This window comes from Xiphophorus maculatus, chromosome 12, assembly GCF_002775205.1.
Source record: "Xiphophorus maculatus strain JP 163 A chromosome 12, X_maculatus-5.0-male, whole genome shotgun sequence".
Lineage (NCBI taxonomy): Eukaryota > Metazoa > Chordata > Actinopteri > Cyprinodontiformes > Poeciliidae > Xiphophorus > Xiphophorus maculatus.
The window spans coordinates 1,835,075-1,857,528 of record NC_036454.1 but is presented as its reverse complement, the minus strand read 5'-3'; the positions used below and the strand labels follow the sequence as shown (position 1 = coordinate 1,857,528).

Genomic DNA, 22,454 nt, shown 5'->3' with positions numbered 1-22,454 from the left:
AACTCTATGTACATTTGGCAAAATGACCTGGATAATGCAGCACAACATCATGGATCAGCTGCAAAAGGTCACATCTCTCCAAAAACACTTCATGTATGCTTCAAAACTAGACTGACTAGTTGTAGGTATCATAGATACCCACCCCCAACATGGACTATTCACACTCCTACCTTCTGGCCTGACGGTCAACGACCACATGTACAATAGAACAATAGAAGAGATGAATGGAGGCTAATTTGAGCCATCAGAGTCGTCAGGTTTTCAAGACCAGGTCTTGAAAACCTGGCAGGTCTTAACACTAAATACCACTTCATAAGGTCAAATGTTTTGCAGGGTAAAATTGTTTTGGTTTATTGTCCGACAGAAAACATGATCTCAGATGTGTTTACAAAATCTGCCACAAGAGCCAAGATTGAAAAATTTTGTTCTTATATTTGGAAAATAGTGCTATGGCTAGAACGTGTGGCACCATCGAGTGGGGGTGTTGAGTACGATGCTTGCCAATGTTGTATTTTTGTTGGCACTACTTTGTGAAGCGTAAGGTTACGTGCTTATAAAAGCAATAAAGGAGGAGCCTCCTTGTTCTCTGTGTTTCGGCCAGAGCAGAGCAAACCTACAATGATTTCTCCTGTTTCCTATGTATTTTATAAGTAAGTTAATATGACTGCAAATATGTTTTCACAAGGTACAGATGGTGATGAAGAGCCAGAGATTCCCGTGGAAATAATAGGAGAGTCGCTGCAGAAGAACCATAAAGAGAGCGAGAGAGATAGATTGATATCTATATATATATTTATAGACAGAAAGACAGGTTTAGATATAGATAGATATCTATGTCTATATATAATTAAATTTAGATATAGATATATATAACTGACCCAGATAGATAGTTTTCAAAATTTTTTCCAATTTGTATAGTTTAGATTTCTAAAAGGCTCTTTTTGTTCCACGTTGTTTACATTTTCTTTTCCCAAGTCTCCCTTTAATTAATAAATGTGGTTTTCTTATTTTCTGTTTAGAATTAGAAATAAAAATCTTACAGTGGATGAACATGAGTCCTGATGTTGCTGAACGTGGGGGAAGCCGGAGCACCCGGAGTGAACCCACACCCACACGGAGAGACGCTTCCCACCGTGCAGTCCTGGCTTTTTAATATTCAAATGTCCAATTAACAACAGTGGCTCTTTTTCCAATTACCACCAATCCACACATGGCCCCACCGCCTTTAAATCTAATAGACATTCATCCCAGCGCTGCGTGTCCCGAGGCCGAAACATCGTCAGTGACCCCTCACACCCCCACCATGGACTGTTCTCCCTGCTGCCCTCTGGAAAGAGGTTCTGCAGCATCCGGTGCAGGTCCATCAGGTTCTGAAACAGCTTTTTCCCACTTGCCATCAGACTGCTGAACTCTTAACTGGACTGCACTCAAAATCTGGTCTCCACTTTATACCTTGCACATGTACAGAGCTAAATAACTTCTATTTTACTGTCAGTCCTGCACTTTATATTTTATATTTATATTTTATACTGTATTTTATTTTACTCTGGAGTAACCTCACAACATTGGAACCTCAAACATTGTCCTGAGCCGTATGCAATGAAATCTCGTTCTGTATTCACCCTGTGCATGCAAAATGACAATAAAGTCAGTCTAAGTCTAAGTCAATAAATTCATGTCTACGCTGGATGGCCGTTATTTCTGTCTTTAAATTGGCGCAGACATGTTGGAGTTAAAGCCTTTTTCAAACGCCTCCACAGAGAAATCTTCTTCATGGGTCTCTCTTCCTGTTCAGAGACGATGTTCTGCTCAGCTGATCCTTCAGCTGCTGGAGTCTCTGATTCCTCAGGTGTTGTTTTGATTACACCTTCATTTAATGTAACCTTTACCTGTGTTCTCTGTTCTTCTATCAGACCACTCTCCCCTTCAGGAACCCAACCTGTTACATCCTCTGAAACGTTGCCAGGTTTTGTCTCTGTTTGCCCAGAAGCTGCCTGTGGGATCTCTGGTATTATTTCTAAATCAGTTTTTGGTGTCTTGGTGTTTTGAATCAAGTTTTGTTCTGTCTCTATCGGCAGCCTGACCTGATGCTGTTTTGATGTTTAACATGTTGAGTCAAACCAAAGTTTGGAAGTTCAGCATGGAGCTCATCTGTTTTCAGGTTATAATAATAATTATTAAACCGTCATAATTAATCCATCTGACAGATTAACTCTGTTTACTGATTTACTGGTTTGTATTCAGACTCTGCAGCTCTGAAGGGCTTTGACTAGGCCTTTGTAACCCAGAGGTTAGCTCTGATGTAAACATCCCATAATATTTCTGACTGGGTTTGCTCCAGAACTTTAGCTCCGTCCATCTGACCTCTGACCTCCAGTTTTTAGGTTGTATTAACTAATTTAATGGTTTAATTATTTGTCTTGTTGCTGTTTGTCATTTTTGTTTCAATAAACATGACTCTTTATGAAATGAGATCTTGGATCTTAAATGGAAACTTAAGATAAGATAAGATTTATTCTATCTATCTATCTATCTATCTATCTATCTATCTATCTATCTATCTATCTATCTATCTATCTATCTATCTATCTATCTATCTATCTATCTATCTATCTGTCTATCTATCTATCTATCTATCTATCTATCTATCTATCTATCTATCTATCTATCTATCTATCTATCTATCTATCTATCTATCTATCTATCTATCTATCTATCTATCTATCTATCTATCTATCTATCTATCATAACCAGCGAAACATGAAAAATAAACAAGAAAAAAAAAGACATCAGCAGCTTTAAAGTTTCACATTTATTCTTTGGAAGAAGCGTGTTAAGTTTTGTGTTCTGTGATGTTATATTATTTAATTGACCTAGAGATGAAAACTAACCTCTGACTCCAGTTTATTATGTGCAATGTTTGAAATAAATAAATGAAAATAATAATAATAATGATAAAACAACTACAGGATCAAAGGGAGGGACTGCTGCTGCTGCGGATGAAAATACAATAATAACTAAAAATTATTTATCTACACATTTTTTATCTAACTAAAGTAATAACTACATTTCCTAGATTTTATTTTTTATTTGACTGAATTGTTTGATAGATGGGATCAAATTTAATTTAAATATCACTTACGCATTTCTAAAAACAAACTGGATTTGTTGTGAATTGGCGCAACGTTTATAAACTGGACTGAAATAATTATGCAGAAGGTGCTCTTATTCTGAAGGGTCTGGCCGGAAACAGTATTTTCCCCGTTACTTTAGAGTCCCACAGGCTCCAAGGAGAGAAAGACCCGCTGCTGACGGAGAGGAAGGACTTCAGCCCAACAGGACCGGAACCAGCCCCAAAACCCACCGAGAACTGGACCTAACGGAACCCGAACAGAACCGAGAGCCGGTTCCGTTCGCAACTTTGGGCCGGAGCTGCTGTTATCTTCAGCGGGAACGCAGAGGAATGGGTCTGCCGAGGAAGAAACCCTCCTGTGGGTGTTCGGAGTGAAACCGACCCGAGGGAGGAAGAGGAGCGGTGAGGAGGAAGAATAGGTTCCGAACAGGAGGACAAGATGAAGATGGGAGGAAGAGGAGGAGCGGCGCTGATGGAGCTCTGCGGGATTCTGCTGCTGCTGACCGGAAGCTGTCACTGCGGAGGTGAGGACGCGGCGGGTCAAACCCGAACCGGGTCGAAAGGTTCTGATTCTGACTCAGTGTTTCCCTTCACCTGTCCGCATCCGGTCCGCTGCGCTTCATGACGCCTCCTCTGGTTGCCATGGTTTCAAAGATCCTGGTTATGGTCACGTGACTCGAAGTTTTGCTTTATCCGCCATGTTAGCTTAAAAGTCGGAACTGAGCATGCTCAGTAGGCGTGGGCATTTATCGTATCGATTATCATTTATCTATAAAAAATGTAATTTATCGTTGTCACATTAAAATCCAATTAATTCCGTGTAAAGACCTCAAACTGTCCGTATTATCCGTTAGTTCCCGATAAACCGTCGAACAAACGTTTCCTCCATTTGTTTGATGAAAACACTAAAAGTAAATACGAAAATGTGGTTAAATACAGTAAAAATGTGACTTTATGTGACTGGAGATGTTTTTCACCATCGGTATTTGTATTTGTGGGGCGGTAATCGCTGTGACACGCGGTGGCGGCTAATCAGCTAGCTGAAACAGAAACAACAAATAGTTCTTATCGTTGTCACAGTATCACCACAAACTGTGGTGATAAACTGAGTCAGCAGAGCGACGACTCCATGTGCCTATCAAAGAGACCTGGTCCCTCCAGAGGTCATAGGTCAGGACTCTCTCCTGATTGGTTCCTGCAGGGAGAATACTGACTGCTCAGAAGTGCTCCATGAACCTTCAGAGGAAAAACATGTACTGTCCCTTTAAGGCCGTATTGTGTGTGTGTGTGTGTGTGTGTTGTTCCAGAACGCTGTGATAAGCTGCTTAACGGTGCAGTGCTGACAGGAAGTAAAACCCTGGGTGTGTGTGTGGGGGTGTGTGTGGTTAACATGGGAACTGATCGTTTTAGTTAAATCCTGAATAAATCTGGATTTGACCTTTTTTGTTCATAGAGAAACATAAACATGAATCTGAGTCAAAACGACATTTCCAGGAACACACACACCCAGAATCTTCCTCACACACACACACACACACACTCAGAACCCCCACCCACCCACTAACACACACACCCAGTGGATCTCTTTCCCAGACTCATGACTCACTTCCTGGGTTTTTTCCTCCTCGGTTCTGTTTGGACTCATCGTGTTTTAAATGTTGTATTCAGCGGATCAGAACCGACCCGACCAGAACCTCTCTCTCTGAGCTTCTCCTTTAAGAACCAATCAGATGTGCTCTGGTAGCTAATTGGCTGTAGCAGACCTCGGCGGCGGTTCTGTTGGACCCGGCAGCTTGTAGAACCTTCTTGGAGGTCCCACCAGAACATTCCAGACTTTGACTGGACCGTCTTTCTGTAGCTGGTTCTGTTGTTTTTTTTTTCTTTCGAAAAATATTTATTGTTACTGTAAACATTAAAAAAATTACATTATTTCAGTTATACAGAAATTTTCAAAGAACTTACAAAATCATCAGTTCAGACTAAAAGAAGCTAAGAACAAGAATTATAAAATACAAAATCTCTGTGGGTTAAAAGTTGAGCAGGACCGGGGTGACTCCCTCCCAAGTCCGGAGCCGTCCCGTCCTTCCAGACAGCGCTTGGTGCTCAGAGGGGATCCCGCCCTGAAGCTCCTTCCCTCCTGCCTCACCCGGAGAGCCAGGCCGCCGCTGCTTGGACCTCTGCTCGTGGAGCGCCGGCTCCTTCGTCCACGGAGGCGCAGGCGATTCTTCTTGGTGGCTGTGTCCTTGGCGCGCCACCTGCAGCCCTTGATGTTCCTCTTTTGCTGCTGCCATCCGGATCACAGCCACGGGGGGCATCTGCCTGCGCCTGCTCACCAGCAAGTTTCTGGAGGTCCAAATGGCGTCTTTGATGGTGGCTGGGGTGAGCCACATCTCAGCGAAGTCCTTTCTTGTCATTTTTGTTGACCCATTTGGACTGAGCCAGATTACGGAGCTCCTGGTCCATTTGGATCAGAACCAGTTCAGCATTATCCCTGGATCCTGTCTCTGTTTGGGTCACAGTTCTGATGTGGAGGTTCTGACCCGCTGCAGGCAGCATGAAGCTCTGACTGCAGATTGGGTTCATGAAGATGCTGTTGATGTTCTGTCTCATTGAGTTCTGAAGTTTCTGGTTCATAAAGATCTGGACCAGAACCATCATAAAACCTCCTCTGGTTCTGGTTCCTGTAGCGCTGCAACTTTTCAGCTCGTCCTACTTGAAACAAACTGAGAATTTATGAGCCGCTGGTTCAGTTAGCAGCAGCTAACAGTACCTAGCAGCAGCTAACAATGGCTAACGGCAACTAACAGCGCCTTGCAGCAGCTAACAATGGCTAGCGGCAGCTAACAGCGCCTAGCAGCAGCTAACAATGGTTAGCTGAACCATCAGTTCCTGACTGAACTGATTCCTGAATGAACTGATTCCTGAATGAACGGATTCCTGAATGAACTGATTCCTGACTGAACTGATTCCTGAATGAACTGATTCCTGACTGACCTGTTTTCTGACTGACCTGATTCCTGACTGAACTGATTCCTGATAGAACTGATTCCTGAATGAACTGATTCCTGACTGAACTGATTCCTGACTGAACTGATTCCTGACTGTACTGATTCCTGAATGAACTGATTCCTGAATGAACTGATTCCTGACTGAACTGATTCCTGACTGAACTGATTCCTGAAAGAACTGATTGCTGAATGAACTGATTCCTGAATGTGACCAGATTTCCATGGGTGGATTTATAAACCGATAAACAGTTTTAGGCGTCTCAGATTCAGTTTGTTTCTGTGTTTTTGGTCTAGTCCAATCATCAGGCAGTTTGGCAAAAGTAAAGTAAATGTTTCAGTAAAGTGAGATTCTGATGTAAGCTGAGTTCAGCTAACGCTGGCTGACGGTCCAGTGGTTATCGGCAGGTTGATGATATTGATAATAATCCGTTAATAAACTGAGCTGAATGTTTTCCTTCCTCAGACGCTCAGCAGACCGAGCATCTGGCCTCGTACCAGCTGACTGCTCCTCGGCCAATAGGAGGCCGGCTGAGGCGGGACGCTGAGGGCAGGCCGCCCAATCAGGTATCGACGTTTTCTATGGCATCACACACACACACACACACACACACACACACTCTGGTTCTGAAATGTGACACTGACTCTTAGATATGATTCAACACGTTTCCAGCTGAAACCTGGTTGCCATGGTTTCAGATTAGGTGATCGTCTCTCAGGTCTGTTTAAATAAAGTTAGATGGATTCAAAACTAAACTGTTCAGGACTGGACCAGAACCGGGACCAGCGGGTCGGTCTGTTACTACCAGGACAGACGGACCTTTGAGCCTCGCTGAGTTAGAGGACAGAGAGACCTGATGATGATGATGATGATGATGTGTGGGTGGAGGCCATGCTGACTTCCTGTCCTGACTCACCTCTAACACACACACACACCTGGCAGCCTCAGTGTGTGTGTGATGACACACCTGCAGAGATCAGCAGCACCGTTTGCCAGGTGAGTCATGTGACCTCGTGACCTCATGACCTTGGAGCTGCAGGTCCAGCTCTGATGGTTCTGCCTCAGGGATCCATCAGAGAAACACGATGAGAAGATAAAGTAAAACTGACTTCATCGTGTTACATTATCCCCTCAGAAACACCTGGAGTGGGTTTCAGAAATCCTGTAGTCTCCATGGCAACCATCGGGGTGCCGAAACAGTCAAGACTGTTGTTGACTGTTGTTTACAGTCACTCCACTGTTACCCACTCAGAGACTCTGCTGCTGCATTTCAGACAGAAACTGATTCTTAAAGATCAATGATCAGAAAGAAAATCGGTGCATCCTAGAGAACACCTGTTGGGATTAACCGTGTGTGTGTGTGTGTGTGTTTCTGCAGGTTTCCTTCATCATCCCAGTGGATGGAAACGATCTCCTCATCCATCTGCAGAGAAACGAGTGAGTTTGGATGAAGGAATTGTTTCTGACTTCACAGGAAGCTGATCTGGTGATCCAAAGGAGATCTGGATCCTTAAAGGTGATCTCCTGTGGATCCTCAGGCCTCTTGTGGATTCTGATTGTGACGCCATCTAATCGGTCGTGTTTAGTAATGAGGTTCTGCAGTCGGTGCCTCAGCCAGAGGAACCGACCCAAAGACTCTCAGCTGGTCTCCGTGTTCAACAGGAACCCATAAATCTGACCCAGTTTCTGTCATTTGGGAATTTGCTGATACATGAAAATGTTGACAGCAAAATTCAGAATAACTTCCTGTATTTCACGCCAGCTTCAGGCGACTTTCGGCTTTTCTGATAAACAGTTAAATCATAAAAAGAGGCGATGAAACGTAGTGAACGTTCCCGTCCGCTGGTGGGTCGGCGCCGTACCAGAGGAACCAAACCCAGAGAAATCTGTGCGTAGCATCAGCACCTGATGACATCACAGTCTGATTGATTCACTCCAAACCAGCAGGCAGAAACTCTCCTGATTTGTCCTTCGTCTTTTTTGTGACATTTTAAAAGTTCTGCTGATGTTTGGATGGAACAGAACCTGGAGACCGGTCGGGTTCTGCCATGTGAGCCTCTGAAGCGTCATGGTGCCTAACGGGCGGGTCGGTCTCAGCTCACCACAGACCTCAGATGCTCCAATCAGCAGCAAACGTTGCCATGGCGACCTGCCTCAGGAGCCAATCAGAGGCTCACTTCCTGTATAGACTGAAGATAAAAATCCAGCGTGTTACCATGGAAACGACCTCTGAAGGCTATCAGGAAGTGACGTGATAAAGTTTCCCCTCATCAAGCTCTTTTGGTTTCTCTGAGGTTCAGGAGGAACCAAAGAGGAACCTTCAGGTTCTGGTCGGCTCCTTCAGAACCAGAACTTCCTTTAACGTTTTACCTCCATTCAGGTTCAGATTTATTTGTGTCCCAAATGTACAATTGATGTTACAGCAAGTTTTTTTTTTTGTTGTTTTTTTCCCAAGATGGCGGCGCACGCAGTTGCAGCGGCTCATTGCTCTCTCGGTCGGTGCTATGTTATGTTTGGCTGCTTGTGTACGTGTTGATTTGTGTTCCGTCATGTCGGACAAACAAAATATACAGTCGGGACGATCTCCTGACGATCGGTTCCCGCTACGAACGAGATGTTACAGCTGATTTTCAACGCTTGTTCAATATTCCGTGGGACATAGCGAGGAGCCCCGGCGCGCCGTGGATTACCATCCCAGCAGGGGGGAAGCGACGGCGGCGTAGAGAGAGAAGGCAGAAGCGGGGCTGCAGGGCCGGCCTGCTAGCTAGGCTACGGAGGCAACCACACAAACCACCGCTCCCCAGCCTGTTTCTCTCCAACGCCAGATCCCTGGCAAACAAGATGGATGAACTGAGACTACAGGCTGCATCTCACAGCGCAGTGAAGGACAGCTGTATTCTTCTGATCACGGAGACCTGGCTGCATCCAGACGTAGCGGACTCTGCCATCGAGCTAGCAGGCTACACAGTACAGCGCCGCGACAGAACGAAGGACTCCGGTAAGAGCAGAGGAGGAGGCTCTGTGTACGTGAACAACACCTGGTTACTAACACAGCGACTGTCATCAGCCATTGCTCCCCAGACCTGGAGTATGTGACTGTTAGATGTAGACCAATATACCTCCCCAGAGAGTTCACCGTAGTCATGGTAACCGCTGTTTACATCCCACCGGATGCTAATGCTAAAACAGCTATTGGACTTTTGCATGGCAGCACTAGCCATCTGCAGAGCATCTATCCAGATGCTGTGCACATCATAGCGGGGACTTCAGCCATGCAGACTTGAAGACGGCGCTCCCCAAATTCCACCAGATGTAAAGTGTGCTACAAGAGAGGCTAACACTCTGGACAAAGTCTACTTCAACATCAAGCTAGGCTACAGGGCTAGACCACTTCCTCACCTGGGTCAGTCGGATCACCTGTCCCTGCATTTAATTCCTGCTTATGCCCCCCTCAGGAAAACTGCTCCAACCATTACCAAACCATCAAATCCTGGCCCCAGGATGCGACACAGCAGCTGCAGGACTGTTTCAACAGGATAAACTGGGATGTTTTTGAACATCAGGACCTGGAGGTTTTTACAGACAGTGTACTGTGCTATATCAAGAACTGTATTGACACTGTAGCTGCGGATAAACACATCTGGGTCTTCCCAAACCAGAAGCCCTGGATGACTCAGGAGGTCCAGCGACTGCTAAAGACCAGGAATGCCGCCTTCAGGTCTGGGGACAGGACCGTCTACAGTACAGCCCGAGTTAACTTGAAGAGCGGCATCAGAATGGCTAAGTCTGACTACAGGAGGAGGATAGAGGGCTACCTTGACAGCAACAACAGCAGGCAGGTGTGGCAGGGAATCCAGCATTTCACCAACTACAGGACCAACCTCACAGCTGCGGAAGGCGACGCCACGCTGGCAGAGGAGCTGAACCTCTTCTTTGCCTGCTTTGAGGTGAAGCCAACAGAGGCAGCCACACTACACCAAGCGACCCACAACAGACCCACAACACCACACCCCTCGTTGTAGAGGAGTACGAGGTGAGGCGCACACTGCGGGCTGTCAACCCAAGGAAGGCTGCTGGACCTGATGGCGTCCCTGGACGTGTCCTGAAAGACTGCACCGATCAGCTGGCTGGAGTCTTCACCAGGATCTTCAACCAGTCCCTAGCCCTGTCTACAGTCCCATCCTGCCTGAAATCTTCCACCATAGTCCCCATACCCAAGAAACCTCACATCTCCTGCCTCAACGACTACCGGCCAGTGGCACTAACCCCTGTGGTGACGAAGTGTTTTGAAAAACTGGTCCGGGGTCACATCACAGCACTTCTCCCTCCTGGCTTTGACCCCCACCAGTTTGCCTACAGAGCCAACAGATCCACAGAGGACGCTGTGATCACGGCCCTCCATGCTGCTCTGTCACATCTGGAGCAGCAGGGGAGCTATGTGCAGATGCTCTTTGTAGACTACAGCTCTGCTTTTAATACCATCCTCCCTCACAGACTGGTGGACAAACTGGGGGACCTGGGCCTCCCTCACTCCACCTGCATGTGGATCCTGAGCTTCCTGACCAACCGACAGCAGAGAGTTAGGGTGGGAAAACATACATCCACTGCCCTCAGCCTTAGTACTGGCTCTCCACAGGGCTGTGTGCTGAGCCCCCTGCTCTATTGTCTGTACACATACGACTGCACCTCTGCCCACCACAGCAACACCATCATCAAGTTTGCTGATGACACCACAGTGGTGGGGCTCATCTCAGGAGGCGACGAGTCCGCCTACAGGGGAGAGGTGGAGCGGCTGTTGCAGTGGTGCAGGGAGAACAATCTGCTCCTCAACAACTCAAAGACAAAAGAACTCATAATAGATTACAGGAGGAATGAAACGGACATTACACCACTAACCATTGGGGGAAAATGTGTGGAGAGGGTAGCTGATTTCCGTTTCCTGGGGGTCCACATTGAGCAGGGCCTCACATGGAACATGAACACCTTGGAGCTGATAAAAAAGGCCCAGCAAAGACTGAACTTCCTGAGGGTTCTCAGGAGGAACAGCATCAAGGAGAAGCTGCTGGTGTCCTTCTACAAGTGCTCCATAGAGAGCATACTGACCTACTGTATCTGCGTCTGGTATAACAGCAGCACTACGGCTCAAAGGAAAGCTCTCCAAAGGGTTGTGAATACAGCCCAAAAAATCATTGGCTGCCCTCTCCCCTCACTGGAGGACCTGCACAGCGACCGCTGTCTAAGAAAAGCACAACACATCACAAAGGACACTTCTCACCCCGGACCTTCTCTCTTCACACTGCTGCCTTCAGGCAGAAGATACAGAGCAACCAGAACCAGAACCAACGTCTCAGAGACAGTTTCTACCCGACAGCAATAACAAAACTAAATGCAATCAAAAACAACCATTAATCATCATAAATGATGGATGTGAGAATGTGGCTGTTCTTATTTATTAGGTTTTTTTTTCAGTTATTTGTTAATTCTTACATTGTGTGTGAATTGTGTTATTTTTTGTTTTTAAGCATATGCACTGACTGATGGCACCTTTTAAATTTCGCTGTCCTTGTGACAATGACAATAAAGATCTATCTATCTATCTATCTATCTATCTATCTATCTATCTATCTATCTATCTATCTATCTATCTATCTATCTATCTATCTATCTATCTATCTATCTATCTATCTATCTATCTATCTATCTATCTATCTATCTATCTATCTATCTATCTATCTATCTATAAAAACTGAAAGACAAAGTATCAGAGTTCAATAAAAACAATAAAACAAGCCAAAAATGACATCAAATATAAGTGAATACATAATGGGACGAGTCTAGCAGAGGATTTTCTTGTTGACCCCAAACCTACGAACACCTGGAATCAGGAATCAGGCCGCACCGACAAACGGCTGCAGGAGCAGAGCTTCAGCCTGTTACTGTCCAGAACTGGAACTACAGCAAGAACGGCTTTAGCTTTCCTGATGATCTGTTCATGCAACAGTTCTGTAAGTGTGTGTGTGTGTGTGTGTGTGTGTAGGCATGTGTGTGCGCCACATTTTCCATCCAAACATCTTTTTGCTGCTAAATGTTTTAATAAAGAGACCTTGTGAGCTTCCTGTCGTCGTTTCCGTTCTGCTGGTTCTGACCCGTTTGACGAGCTGCTGTCGCCTCCAGGGTCCTGCTGCCTCCAGATTTCACCGTCTTCACCTACGGCCCAAACGGATCCCTGATCACATCCAGACCACCTGTCCAGGTGAGCGCTCTGCATCATTCTGTGTTGGCGTTAACGAGTGTTTTTGATTGGTGCATTAGCGTTAGCGCAGCTAGCTTTTTGATTAGCGGTGCCCAGGGACCTGGTCCCTGCAGGGTCAGAACCACAGGGACCAGAACAAGCCGGTTCTGAAGCCTCAGTGGGTCCAGGACCTGCTGAGAAGCTGGAGGAGGTTTTATTGCTGATGAAGCAGCTTCTGGTCTGTAACTGACAGAAACAGGAAGCAGATCATCTGTGTGTCACTTCCTGGAGGCTGATGTGTAATCTGCTGACTCATTTGTTGCTAAGCAACGGTTCTGATTCAGCTTGACCAACAACCAGCTGAAAGCTGAGAGGATAAAAGCTCCTGCTGCTGTTCTGGGTCAGCTGGTTGGTGCAGATAAACACATTAGTGATGAAAACCTGACCGTCAGGGACCTGAGGTCTCAGGCTGCAGGGCCACTTCTGGCCCCCAAACCACGCTTTGAACACCTCAGGGTGAGGAGCTGCAGCAGAAAAACTGATGGAGAGGAAGTGAGAGACACTGAGTGTGATACAGGAAGTGGCCTCCTGTTGGACAGGAAGCTGGACTCGGCTCCTTCCTGTCGGGATCGGCTCCCCCTGCTGGCCTGACCCGGTATCTTCTCTGTTCCAGAACCACTGCCAGTACCAGGGCTTCGTTCAGGACATGGAGGGCTCTGCTGTGGCCATGAGCGTCTGTGGCGGCCTCAGGTACCGATCCGACAGAACCAGAATCCGGGTCAGAACAGACGGGCTCAGTTTGCCCTGAGTTCTGTCTGCCAGGCGTTTCGGTAATCAGTCCGTCTCCTGGTTTCTCAGAGGAGTGATGCATCTCACCAACGACAGCTACGGCATCGAGCCGCTAGACTCCGCCCCCGAGCAGCACCTGCTCTACCGCCTGCAGGATGTGACATCACAGCCCCGAGGATGTGGAACGCCTCACTACGGGCACGGCGACGCGACGGAGCATGCGCAGTACGACCCGGAGGAGATCCAGCACCGCCGGCGCAGCAGGGTGAGTTCAGGCCCGAGGGCGGGGCAGGAGGTGAGGGTTCGAATCCCGGCCGATGCAGCAGACAGAAACATGAACACATCGACCAAATGAACTGTGTTCATAAAGACAGAGAGAAACTAAAAACAGAAATTCACCAGGAAGAGGAAAAACGGCGTGTTAATCAGAAACATGGCTGCTTCCAGGTAAAGAGAGCTGTTCTCCACAAGACTCACTATGTGGAGCTGCTGCTGGTGGTTGACAACGACAGGGTGAGACACACACACACACAAAACACCTGTACTGTCATTAAGCCCCGCCTCCCTCATCCTCTGTGCTGATTGGTCGTCTCTTCTTCTGCAGTTTAAACACATGAATGGAAACGAGACTGCGATCAGAGAGCAGATGGTTCACCTGGCGAACCTCATAGACGGCGTAAGAACACACACACACACACACACACACACACACATTTCTTTTTAAACTATGAATGAGAAATCGAGGGAAATCTGAGGTTCTGCTGTCAGACTGAACTTGGATCCGGTTTCCGGATTGGCTCTCGGTCCTGCGCTACGATTGGTCGTTAAGGTTCTGCTTCTGACCCGGTGCAGATCTACATGCAGCTGAATGTCCGGGTGGTTCTGGTCGGTCTGGACATCTGGACCAAGCAGAACCTGATCAACACAGAGGGCGGAGCCGGCGAGGTGCTGAGCCGCTTCACCCAGTGGAGGGAGAAGGAGCTGGTTTCCCGGCGGCGCCACGACTCGGCCCAGCTCATCCTGTGAGTCGGAGGAGGAAGAGAAGGAGGAAGATCAGGAGGAAGGTGGTGATGATGATGAAGGTCTTGTTGGTGCTGCAGGATGAAGAGCTTTGGTGTAACAGCAGGAATGGCATTTGTCTCCACCGTCTGCTCCAGAAGTCATGGAGGAGGAATCAATGCGGTAAGGCTTCTTTTTACATGACCTTTGACCCTGACCCCTGTCGGCCGCCGGAGCGTCATCCTCTCTCTCTCCTCTCAGTTCCTGAACAACAACGTCGCGGCCTTCGCCTCCATCGTGGCTCATGAACTCGGACACAACCTGGGGATGAACCACGACGATGGGCGGACCTGCAGCTGCCCCGCCGCCGCCTGCATCATGCACTCCGGAGCCACGTAGGACGCCACGCCGCCCGGACAGAACCAGAACCCGTCCAGACCTCGTTCCTCCCCGGAGCCTCCCTCTCTTCCTGAATTGGTCAGAGGTCGGACACAGACCTCCTCCCCCCAGGCCTGGGGTGGAGCGTGAGGGATAGTCCAGGGCGGAATGAGAGCTGGATCAGACTGTCATACAGAACTTGCCGTCTTCATCGCTCTCCTTTTGTTTGTGCAGAGGATCCAGAAACTTCAGCAGCTGCAGCGCCGACGACTTTGAAAAGATGATCCTGTCGATGGGAGGGACGTGTCTCTTGAATGTCCCCCGGCCCGACGAGGCCTACAGCGCCCCCTACTGTGGAAACAGGCTGGTGGACGTCGGGGAGGAGTGCGACTGTGGATCAGAGAAGGTCTGAAGCTTTCAGCTCATCAAGGTCCTTTGGTTTCATGAGCTGCTTCACAAAAGATATGCTGAAACAAGCTAACATGATCAGCTGGAGATCTGCTGTTTGCTAGGGCTAACACCATTAGCTAGAGCTAACACCATTAGCTAGAGCTAATACCAGTAGCTAGAGCTAACACCATTAGCTAGAGCTAACACCATTAGCTAGAGCTAATACCAGTAGCTAGAGCTAACACCATTAGCTCAGTTTGTGGAAAACGTCCTCTTGTGTTGTAAGGAAATGTTTCTTTGATTTCAGTCTTCAGTTGAATGTTTCTGTTGTTAGAAACTGATATAACTGCAGAGTTTAGTCGGATTTCATTAATCTGGACGATTTCTGAACCCAGAGTTCGGTCCTGAGAGCTTAGAGTCTGCCCTGGATGGTTTGTGTGCAGGAGTGTGAGGAGGACCCCTGCTGTGAGTATCGGACCTGTAAACTGAAGCCTGGGGCTCAGTGTGCGTCTGGAGAGTGCTGCTCCGGCTGTCAGGTAACCGACGCCGGCCGCTGAAGAACGGCTTTCCAGAGAGAACCTCAGAACCAAACTGGGTCTGGGTCTGTCTGTCTGCAGTTCCTCCCTGGAGGAACAGTGTGCCGCTCCAAGAAGGACGAGGAGTGTGATCTGCCGGAGTACTGCAACGGCTCCACCTCCTTCTGTCAGAGCGACGTCTTTGTCCAGGTGAGTCTCTGCCTGCCCCCAGGAGTCCTCAGGGGGTTCGACGCGTCCTCAGGGGGGCGCCGTGTCCTCAGGGGGTTCGCCGCGTCCTCAGGGGGTTCGCCGCGTCCTCAGGGGGTTCGCCGCGTCCTCAGGGGGGCGCCGCGTCCTCAGGGGGTTCACCGCGTCCTCAGGGGGGCGCCGCGTCCTCAGGGGGTTCACCGCGTCCTCAGGGGGGCGCCGCGTCCTCAGGCGGTTCGCTGTGTCCTTAGAGGGATGCTGCCTCTAACTGACTGTGCGTTTCAGAACGGGCATCCCTGTCGCAACCAGCAGGCCTACTGCTACAACGGGAGGTGCCAGCACCTGGACGGACAGTGCCAGGCCCTGTTCGGACCCAGTAGGTTCTGGTTCATCCTTGACCCGGTCGGGATGTTCTGGAATCTTCTGACTCTTCCTCGTCTGCAGAGGCAACGGCCGCTCCCGACATCTGCTTCAAAGACGTTAACAGCAAAGGAGATCGCTTCGGCAACTGTGGCTACCAGCACTACGGCTACAAGAAGTGTGAGAGCAGGTAACACACAGAGACACCCTACCTAACCCCAGCGCAGGCGAGGCTCCGCCCCTCCAGGTCACATGAGTCTGTCCCCATAGAAACGCTCAGTGCGGGAAGCTGCAGTGCCTGAACGTGAAGGGGGGGACGGTGTTCGGCATCCTGCCGTCCATCATCACCACTCCGATACACGGAGCCACCTGCTTCGGGGTCGACTTCATGCTGGGATCCGACGTTCCCGACCCGGGAATGGTGAACGAAGGGACCAAGTGTGGAGACAACAAGGTGATGGGAGGATTGGGAGAGCTGGGAAGGCTGGGAGGACTGGTTACTAGGAGACGCTGATGATTTCTTCTTCCGTGGTATTTAGGTGTGTATGAACTTTGAGTGTCGCAGCGCGGACGTCCTGAGCTATGACTGTGATGTGGAGACAAAGTGCCACGGACACGGGGTGAGACGGGGTGGATCGGGTTTGAGACAGGGGTTGGTTCCGGCCTGCGAGGCGAACCGGGTCATGTGACCCAGTCTGATTCGTACCTGTGTTCCTACCAGGTGTGTAACAGCAACAGGAACTGCCACTGCGACTACGGCTGGACTTCGCCATCCTGCAAGCTGTCGGGCTATGGCGGCAGCGTGGACAGCGGACCCACATGGAACGGTACTGTCCATGTGTCCCGCGGCATCCCCGCTCCACGCTGACTCGATGTGTCGTCCACAGATAAGGACACGTCTCTCAGGGATGGCCTCCTCGTCTTCTTCCTCCTCGTCCTTCCTCTGCTGGCTCTGGGAGCGTTTGTCTTCCTGCGCCACAACGAGCTGCTGCGGCGCTTCGGACTGAGCCGCAGGAAGAGGTCGCAGGGATACCAGTGAGTACCGACCCGCTGTAGCCCAAAATGGGACAGGAAGTCCCGCCTTGGGACAGGAAGTCCCGCCTTTAGACCGGATGTCCCATCTGGAGACAGGAAGTCCCGCCTTGAGACAGGATGTCCCGTCTGGAGACAGGAAGTCCCGCCTTGAGACAGGATGTCCCGTCTGGAGACAGGAAGTCCCGCCTTGAGACAGGATGTCCCGTCTCGAGACAGGATGTCCCGTCTGGAGACAGGAAGTCCCGTCTCGAGACAGGAAGTCCCGTCTCGAGACAGGAAGTCCAGCCTCGAACTTTGATGAGATTTCTTGAGGTGAATCTCCGGGTTGTGAGCGCCCCCTGCAGTTCACAGTGTATGTTTGTGTTTCTGTGTAGTGAACTTTTCTCCATTTCGTCTTCAGGGCAGACGAAGCGACTTCGACCAAACCGACCAATCCTGGCAGAGCTCCGCCTCCCAGAACGCAGCCGCCCCCTGCTGGCCACGGCACGGCGAACTTCATCGTCAGGGACGGGGTGAGTCTGCTGCAGCGATGCTGCGGCTTCAATTTTATACCTTCCAGGTGAAAGATATGCTGAGATCCTCTTATTGATTTTTTTCTGATGAACTTGTCAGCTGATCAATAATCAATCACCACCAATGGTGGTCTGACTCATCATGACATTAAACCTTTGATTTAAAATTCAACCTGATTGGCTGGTTGAGGGAATAGATGGCAGTGTGTGTGTGTGTGTGTGTGTGTGTGTTTGTAATACCTTGTGGGACCGAATCCTGGTCCCACAAGGGGAAACGCTGAGTTTACTATCATAGCTATCTTTCCCCACAAAGATAGCTATGCAAACATGTGTGTGACTGACTGATAATTGGAGCTAGTTAAAATAAACTAACTAACTAAACTGTGTTTTCTCACAGCATCACGGTCAGCTGCTGCCGCCGCAGCAGGTAACATCCTCTCACCTCACTGCTGCAATAGTTATAATAATAATATCAGTAACAATAATGATAATAATAATGATAATAATAATGTAGTTACAGCTCTAATGTTCATTCTGTCTCAAACTTTAACCTTCTAACATTCTGACTTCACTGTTTGGCTGAATAAAAATGAATTGAGCTGCACTGAAGGCGAAGCTCCTTCTAGTTGGACGTGACATAAACTTAGAATAAAAATGCACCTTTTTGTTTTTACATCATTTTTATCTCATTAATTTCCAAAAGAGCCAAATTAGAATTTTTTCAAATGTAAAATATTAAAAATACAAAAACAAATACATTTGAAAAACTATTTAATAGCAATAATATTAATAAAGATTTATTGGGGGAAATTAAATGAGCTAAATTAATTGAGCAAGATTGGAAAAGAAACTAAACCAAGAGAAAAACTGTAATCATGTTTTTCTTTAACGATTTTCATTATTTTTCTGGGTGGCTTCTTTAGTTTATGATAATTACTTATTTTAGTTTTAACTAATAAAATAAAATGCATTTCAAATGTTTTCTTTCTGCTCTGAGTTTGGAGAAGATTCATGTGGATCAATGGATATTTTACTTCCTGTTGTGTTTTCAGGTGGTGGAGACCAGTGAGAGAGCCCCGCCCTTCGCTGCAAGGCCACCGCCGCCTCCTCTGTAGGGACTCTTACCTGGCCTACACACACCTTACACACACCTTGATGAGGAGCAGAAACCTGACATATTTTCTGTTTTTGTCTTGTGTAGAAAACCGAAACCTTCTGCTGCATCTCAGCCTCTGGTGCCTCAAAGACCCGCCCCCGCTCCACCTGTTTAGCCAATCAGGAGCTTCCTCTCGACTCCGCCCTCCTCTTCTTCCTCGTGACCTTCAGTCTGCTCTCTCTGGTTCCTTAGCAACACCCAGGGAGGGATCAATGAGGCCGACCTTGAGGTGCAGCCGGACTTGGACTAGGTCGACAAGTCGGACTTGGACTGGGCCGACGGGTCGCAGCAGGACTGAACTGAAGCAGCTCTTTCTTTTGTTCACCTTAACTTGGTCAGGTGACCTCTGCTGTAGCCAAACCAGCCAATCAGATTGCAGAGCATAAAATAGCAGCTAAACAAACACAGATCATGTTCATAAAGCGGTTACTGGAGCAGAAACAACGCTGAGTTCACTCACTGCCACACGGAGCACTACATGCAGATTCTACTGGGGCTTTTACCTGGGTTCCCAGTTTTCCCAGTTATATGATGATAAACCTTAGCAGGAAACACTGGCCCAGCTCTGCTGCAATTTTATGATGCAATAAAATTATATCATATTCCTAAGTTTTACAAAGCAAATAATCCATACCCATAAAATGCTAATGTGTCATTCCCATCAGCTGCTGAGCTGTTAGCCTGTAAGCTAACAATTCATAAACTGACTGCTAATATAGCAACTTATAGCCTTGATATTTATATAGTTAAATATGGACAGAAAATATGTTTTTAACTTACTAATCATTCTCTGAAATTATTAAAATATCCTGGGTGTTAGCAGGTGATGCTAACATTAGCATGCTACATTAACATTCTCCAGACTGAGCAGCGGTGTTTTTAATCAAACCATTCAAAACATTTTATATAATGTTATTACTAATAAGTATTATTAAAAACATACTAACTCAGAAATACTTACAATCCTGTCAGAAAACCACCGAATCTGTCTAGTTAGTGTTAGCATGCTAAGATTAGCATCTTCTGTTACAGCAGCAGTGAATTAGACAAGATGAAAAAGTTTCAGTGCTTCCATTAGCGTATGTTTTTAACAATAATGAATAATCTATTAATCCAATCAATAATCTTTAATTATTATGGATTTCTTTATTTGAAAACCACAATTATCTGATGACTTAGTGTTAGCATGCTAACATTAGCTCTTAAGTGCATAAAGACTTAATGGCATTTGTAATTTCTGTACTTTTTTGCCATGTTTTAAATTTGTCAGAAAACACCAGAAAACTGGTTGAGGGTGTGAATCTTAAGGGTTAGCATGCTAACATTAGCGTTATTTCAGCTGCATTACTGGACCTTCTGTAATTGTCTACATCACACAGTAAAAGAGATGTTCGGGGCGTGCTGTGGTGGCGCAGGGGGTTAGCACGCCCCACGTTTGGAGGCCTTAGTCCTCGACGCGGACGTCGCGGGTTCGACTCCCGGTCCCGACGACCTTTACCGCATGTCTTCCCCCCTCTCCTCACCCTCCTTCCTGTCTGCCTACTGTAGAAAAAATACGAGCCACTAGCGCCGCAAAAACTCTTCAGAGGAAAAAAAAAGAGATGTTCAATAAACAGGAGCACGACATCTTACCAGTAAAAAGCAGGTAGCCTTGCTCTGATTGGCTGGTTTGTGTTGCAGGGGGTGGAGCCTTCACCTGGTTTCTGTAATCTTTTCTAGTTAAAGAGCCGGTGTTGTGTTGAACTGCAGCTCCTCTCAGTCATAGGAATGTAACGCGCCGTGTGGAGGTGCGTTTAGTTTCTGCACCCCGGCCCCGCCCAGCTCACTCAGTATTCTCCCAGTATGCAACACGAGGAGCTCAGGGCGGCTCAGACTTTTTGTTTCCATGTGTGGTACGCGGCGTCTGCACGATTTATGCAGTTTGATCTCTAAGGAAACGAACATCAGACTCTCTGCAAACCAGGGACGTTTACTGCAGCAGCGAAGAAAACTTGTCTGCAGCGCTGCACTGACTGGACCCGGACCCGAGTCTAAGTCTGGATCTGGATCTTTATGTGGATCTGGGTCTGGACCCGGATCTGACCCCGGACCCGGATCTGGACCTGGACCCGGACCCGGATCTAGACCTGGACCCGGACCCGGGTCTGGACCTGGACCTGGACCTGGACCTGGACTTGGACCTGGACCTGGACCTGGACCTGAACCCGGACCTGGGTCTGGACCTGGACCTGGACCTGGACCTGGACCTGGACCTGGACCCGGACCTGGACCTGAACCCGGACCCGGGTCTGGACCTGGACCTGGACTTGGACCTGGACCTGAACCCGGACCCGGGTCTGGACCTGGACCTGGACTTGGACCTGGACCTGGACCCGGACCTGGACCTGAACCCGGACCCGAACCTGGACTTGAGTCTGAGTCTGAGTCTGGATCTAGATCTTTATGTGGATCTGGGTCTGGACCCGGATCTGGACCCGGACCCGGACCTGGACCTGGACCTGAACCCGGACCCGGACCTGAGTCTGAGTCTGAGTCTGAGTCTGAGTCTGGATCTGGATCTGGATCTTTATGTGGACCTGGACCTGGATCCGGGTCTGGACCTGGCAGACTCTCCCTGCTCTTCTTTGCACAGAACCCTGAGGACTCTGCGTTAGGGCTAACTAACTTTGTGCCAACTGACTCTTGGATGCCAAACCGAGACGTGAGGCGGGCAGAAGCGTCGGGTTGGCGCCGCCCGGTTGGCGAGGAGGAAACGAAGCAGATCTCATGCTGAGGCTCAAACCAGCTGAGCGCTCCGACATCATGGCCGCCTCCAGGTCAACTCTTCACATGAAAACACGACGACTCCTCCTGACCCTCCACCACTAGAACAAGATTTGCTCTTTAAAAGCTGGAAACTGATTGTTTTTTTAATCATTATTTCTCCTCTGTCATTTCAGCCAAGAAGGGACAAAACTACTTTGGGGATAATTTTGACCTGTAGTTTATTTTTCACCTCTGGTTCGATGCTGATTCTACGTACATTTTACTAGATGTCTCTGCGTTTCACAGAATGCTGCGTAGCTTCTGCTGAAAGGTTCGTCCCGTCCGTAGCTCTGATCCAGGTTGGATCCAGAATTAAATAAGAAAAATATAATATATTACTCAGAGACGTTATCTAAACATCAGCTGCAAATACACATTTCTTTATTTGGTAGTTTCCAGCGGTGGGCACATCTCTGCTAATGCGCTAACACGCTAACAGCAGAGCTAATATGTCATCCTCTTTTAGATTTTGCTAACTTTGAAAACATTTAGCATACTTAGCTTCCCATAAATTAATTTGTCCATATAAACTCTAAAGCACTGATTTACTTGGCTGTTCTGTAAAGTTTCAATTGAATAAAATTTGAGGCCTGTGATTTGGACGTTTATATCCATACTTTTATTTTGAAGGGGGTGAAGATGCAGCAATTCTGTTTCCTCTCCTCACATTTGATCTTTTTAATCAACAAACTTTGAGCAACTGGCAATATGCAACAAACAAACAAGCAACCAGCATTGGTGTAGTGCCTTAGCATTAGCTTATGCTAAGTACCACGCTGGTGTAGCGCTTTAGCATTAGCAGAGCTAATGTTTATTATTAGGGCTCTGAGGTTAGCACAACTAGCTTTGTAGTTAGCTGTGTCCACCACTGGTAATTTGTTTTCCCCTGAAGCTGTAGGCTGTCACCAGGGGGCGCTTTTGCACAGTTATCACTGTA

At 47.8% G+C, this 22,454-nt stretch overlaps 1 protein-coding gene across 2 annotated transcripts; it reads left to right on the top strand.

Moving 5' to 3' along the window:
* Nucleotides 1-3,265: 3,265 nt before the first annotated feature.
* Nucleotides 3,266-19,022, top strand: adam9 (ADAM metallopeptidase domain 9). Of its 2 annotated transcripts, XM_023343870.1 has the most exons (24): nucleotides 3,266-3,657; nucleotides 6,605-6,705; nucleotides 7,518-7,576; nucleotides 12,314-12,392; nucleotides 13,045-13,121; nucleotides 13,230-13,425; nucleotides 13,608-13,673; nucleotides 13,765-13,836; nucleotides 14,013-14,182; nucleotides 14,261-14,342; nucleotides 14,421-14,554; nucleotides 14,772-14,943; nucleotides 15,371-15,463; nucleotides 15,545-15,652; nucleotides 15,935-16,025; nucleotides 16,094-16,199; nucleotides 16,280-16,463; nucleotides 16,549-16,629; nucleotides 16,731-16,836; nucleotides 16,897-17,044; nucleotides 17,445-17,556; nucleotides 17,954-17,983; nucleotides 18,609-18,667; nucleotides 18,758-19,022. In XM_023343870.1, exons 1-24 carry the CDS (start codon nucleotides 3,573-3,575, stop codon nucleotides 18,825-18,827), a joined length of 2,481 nt encoding a protein of 826 aa, XP_023199638.1. In that variant the 5' UTR covers nucleotides 3,266-3,572; the 3' UTR covers nucleotides 18,828-19,022. The 2 variants fall into 2 exon arrangements, with proteins under 2 accessions (XP_023199638.1, XP_023199639.1); XM_023343871.1 differs by lacking the exon at nucleotides 17,954-17,983.
* Nucleotides 19,023-22,454: the final 3,432 nt, after the last annotated feature.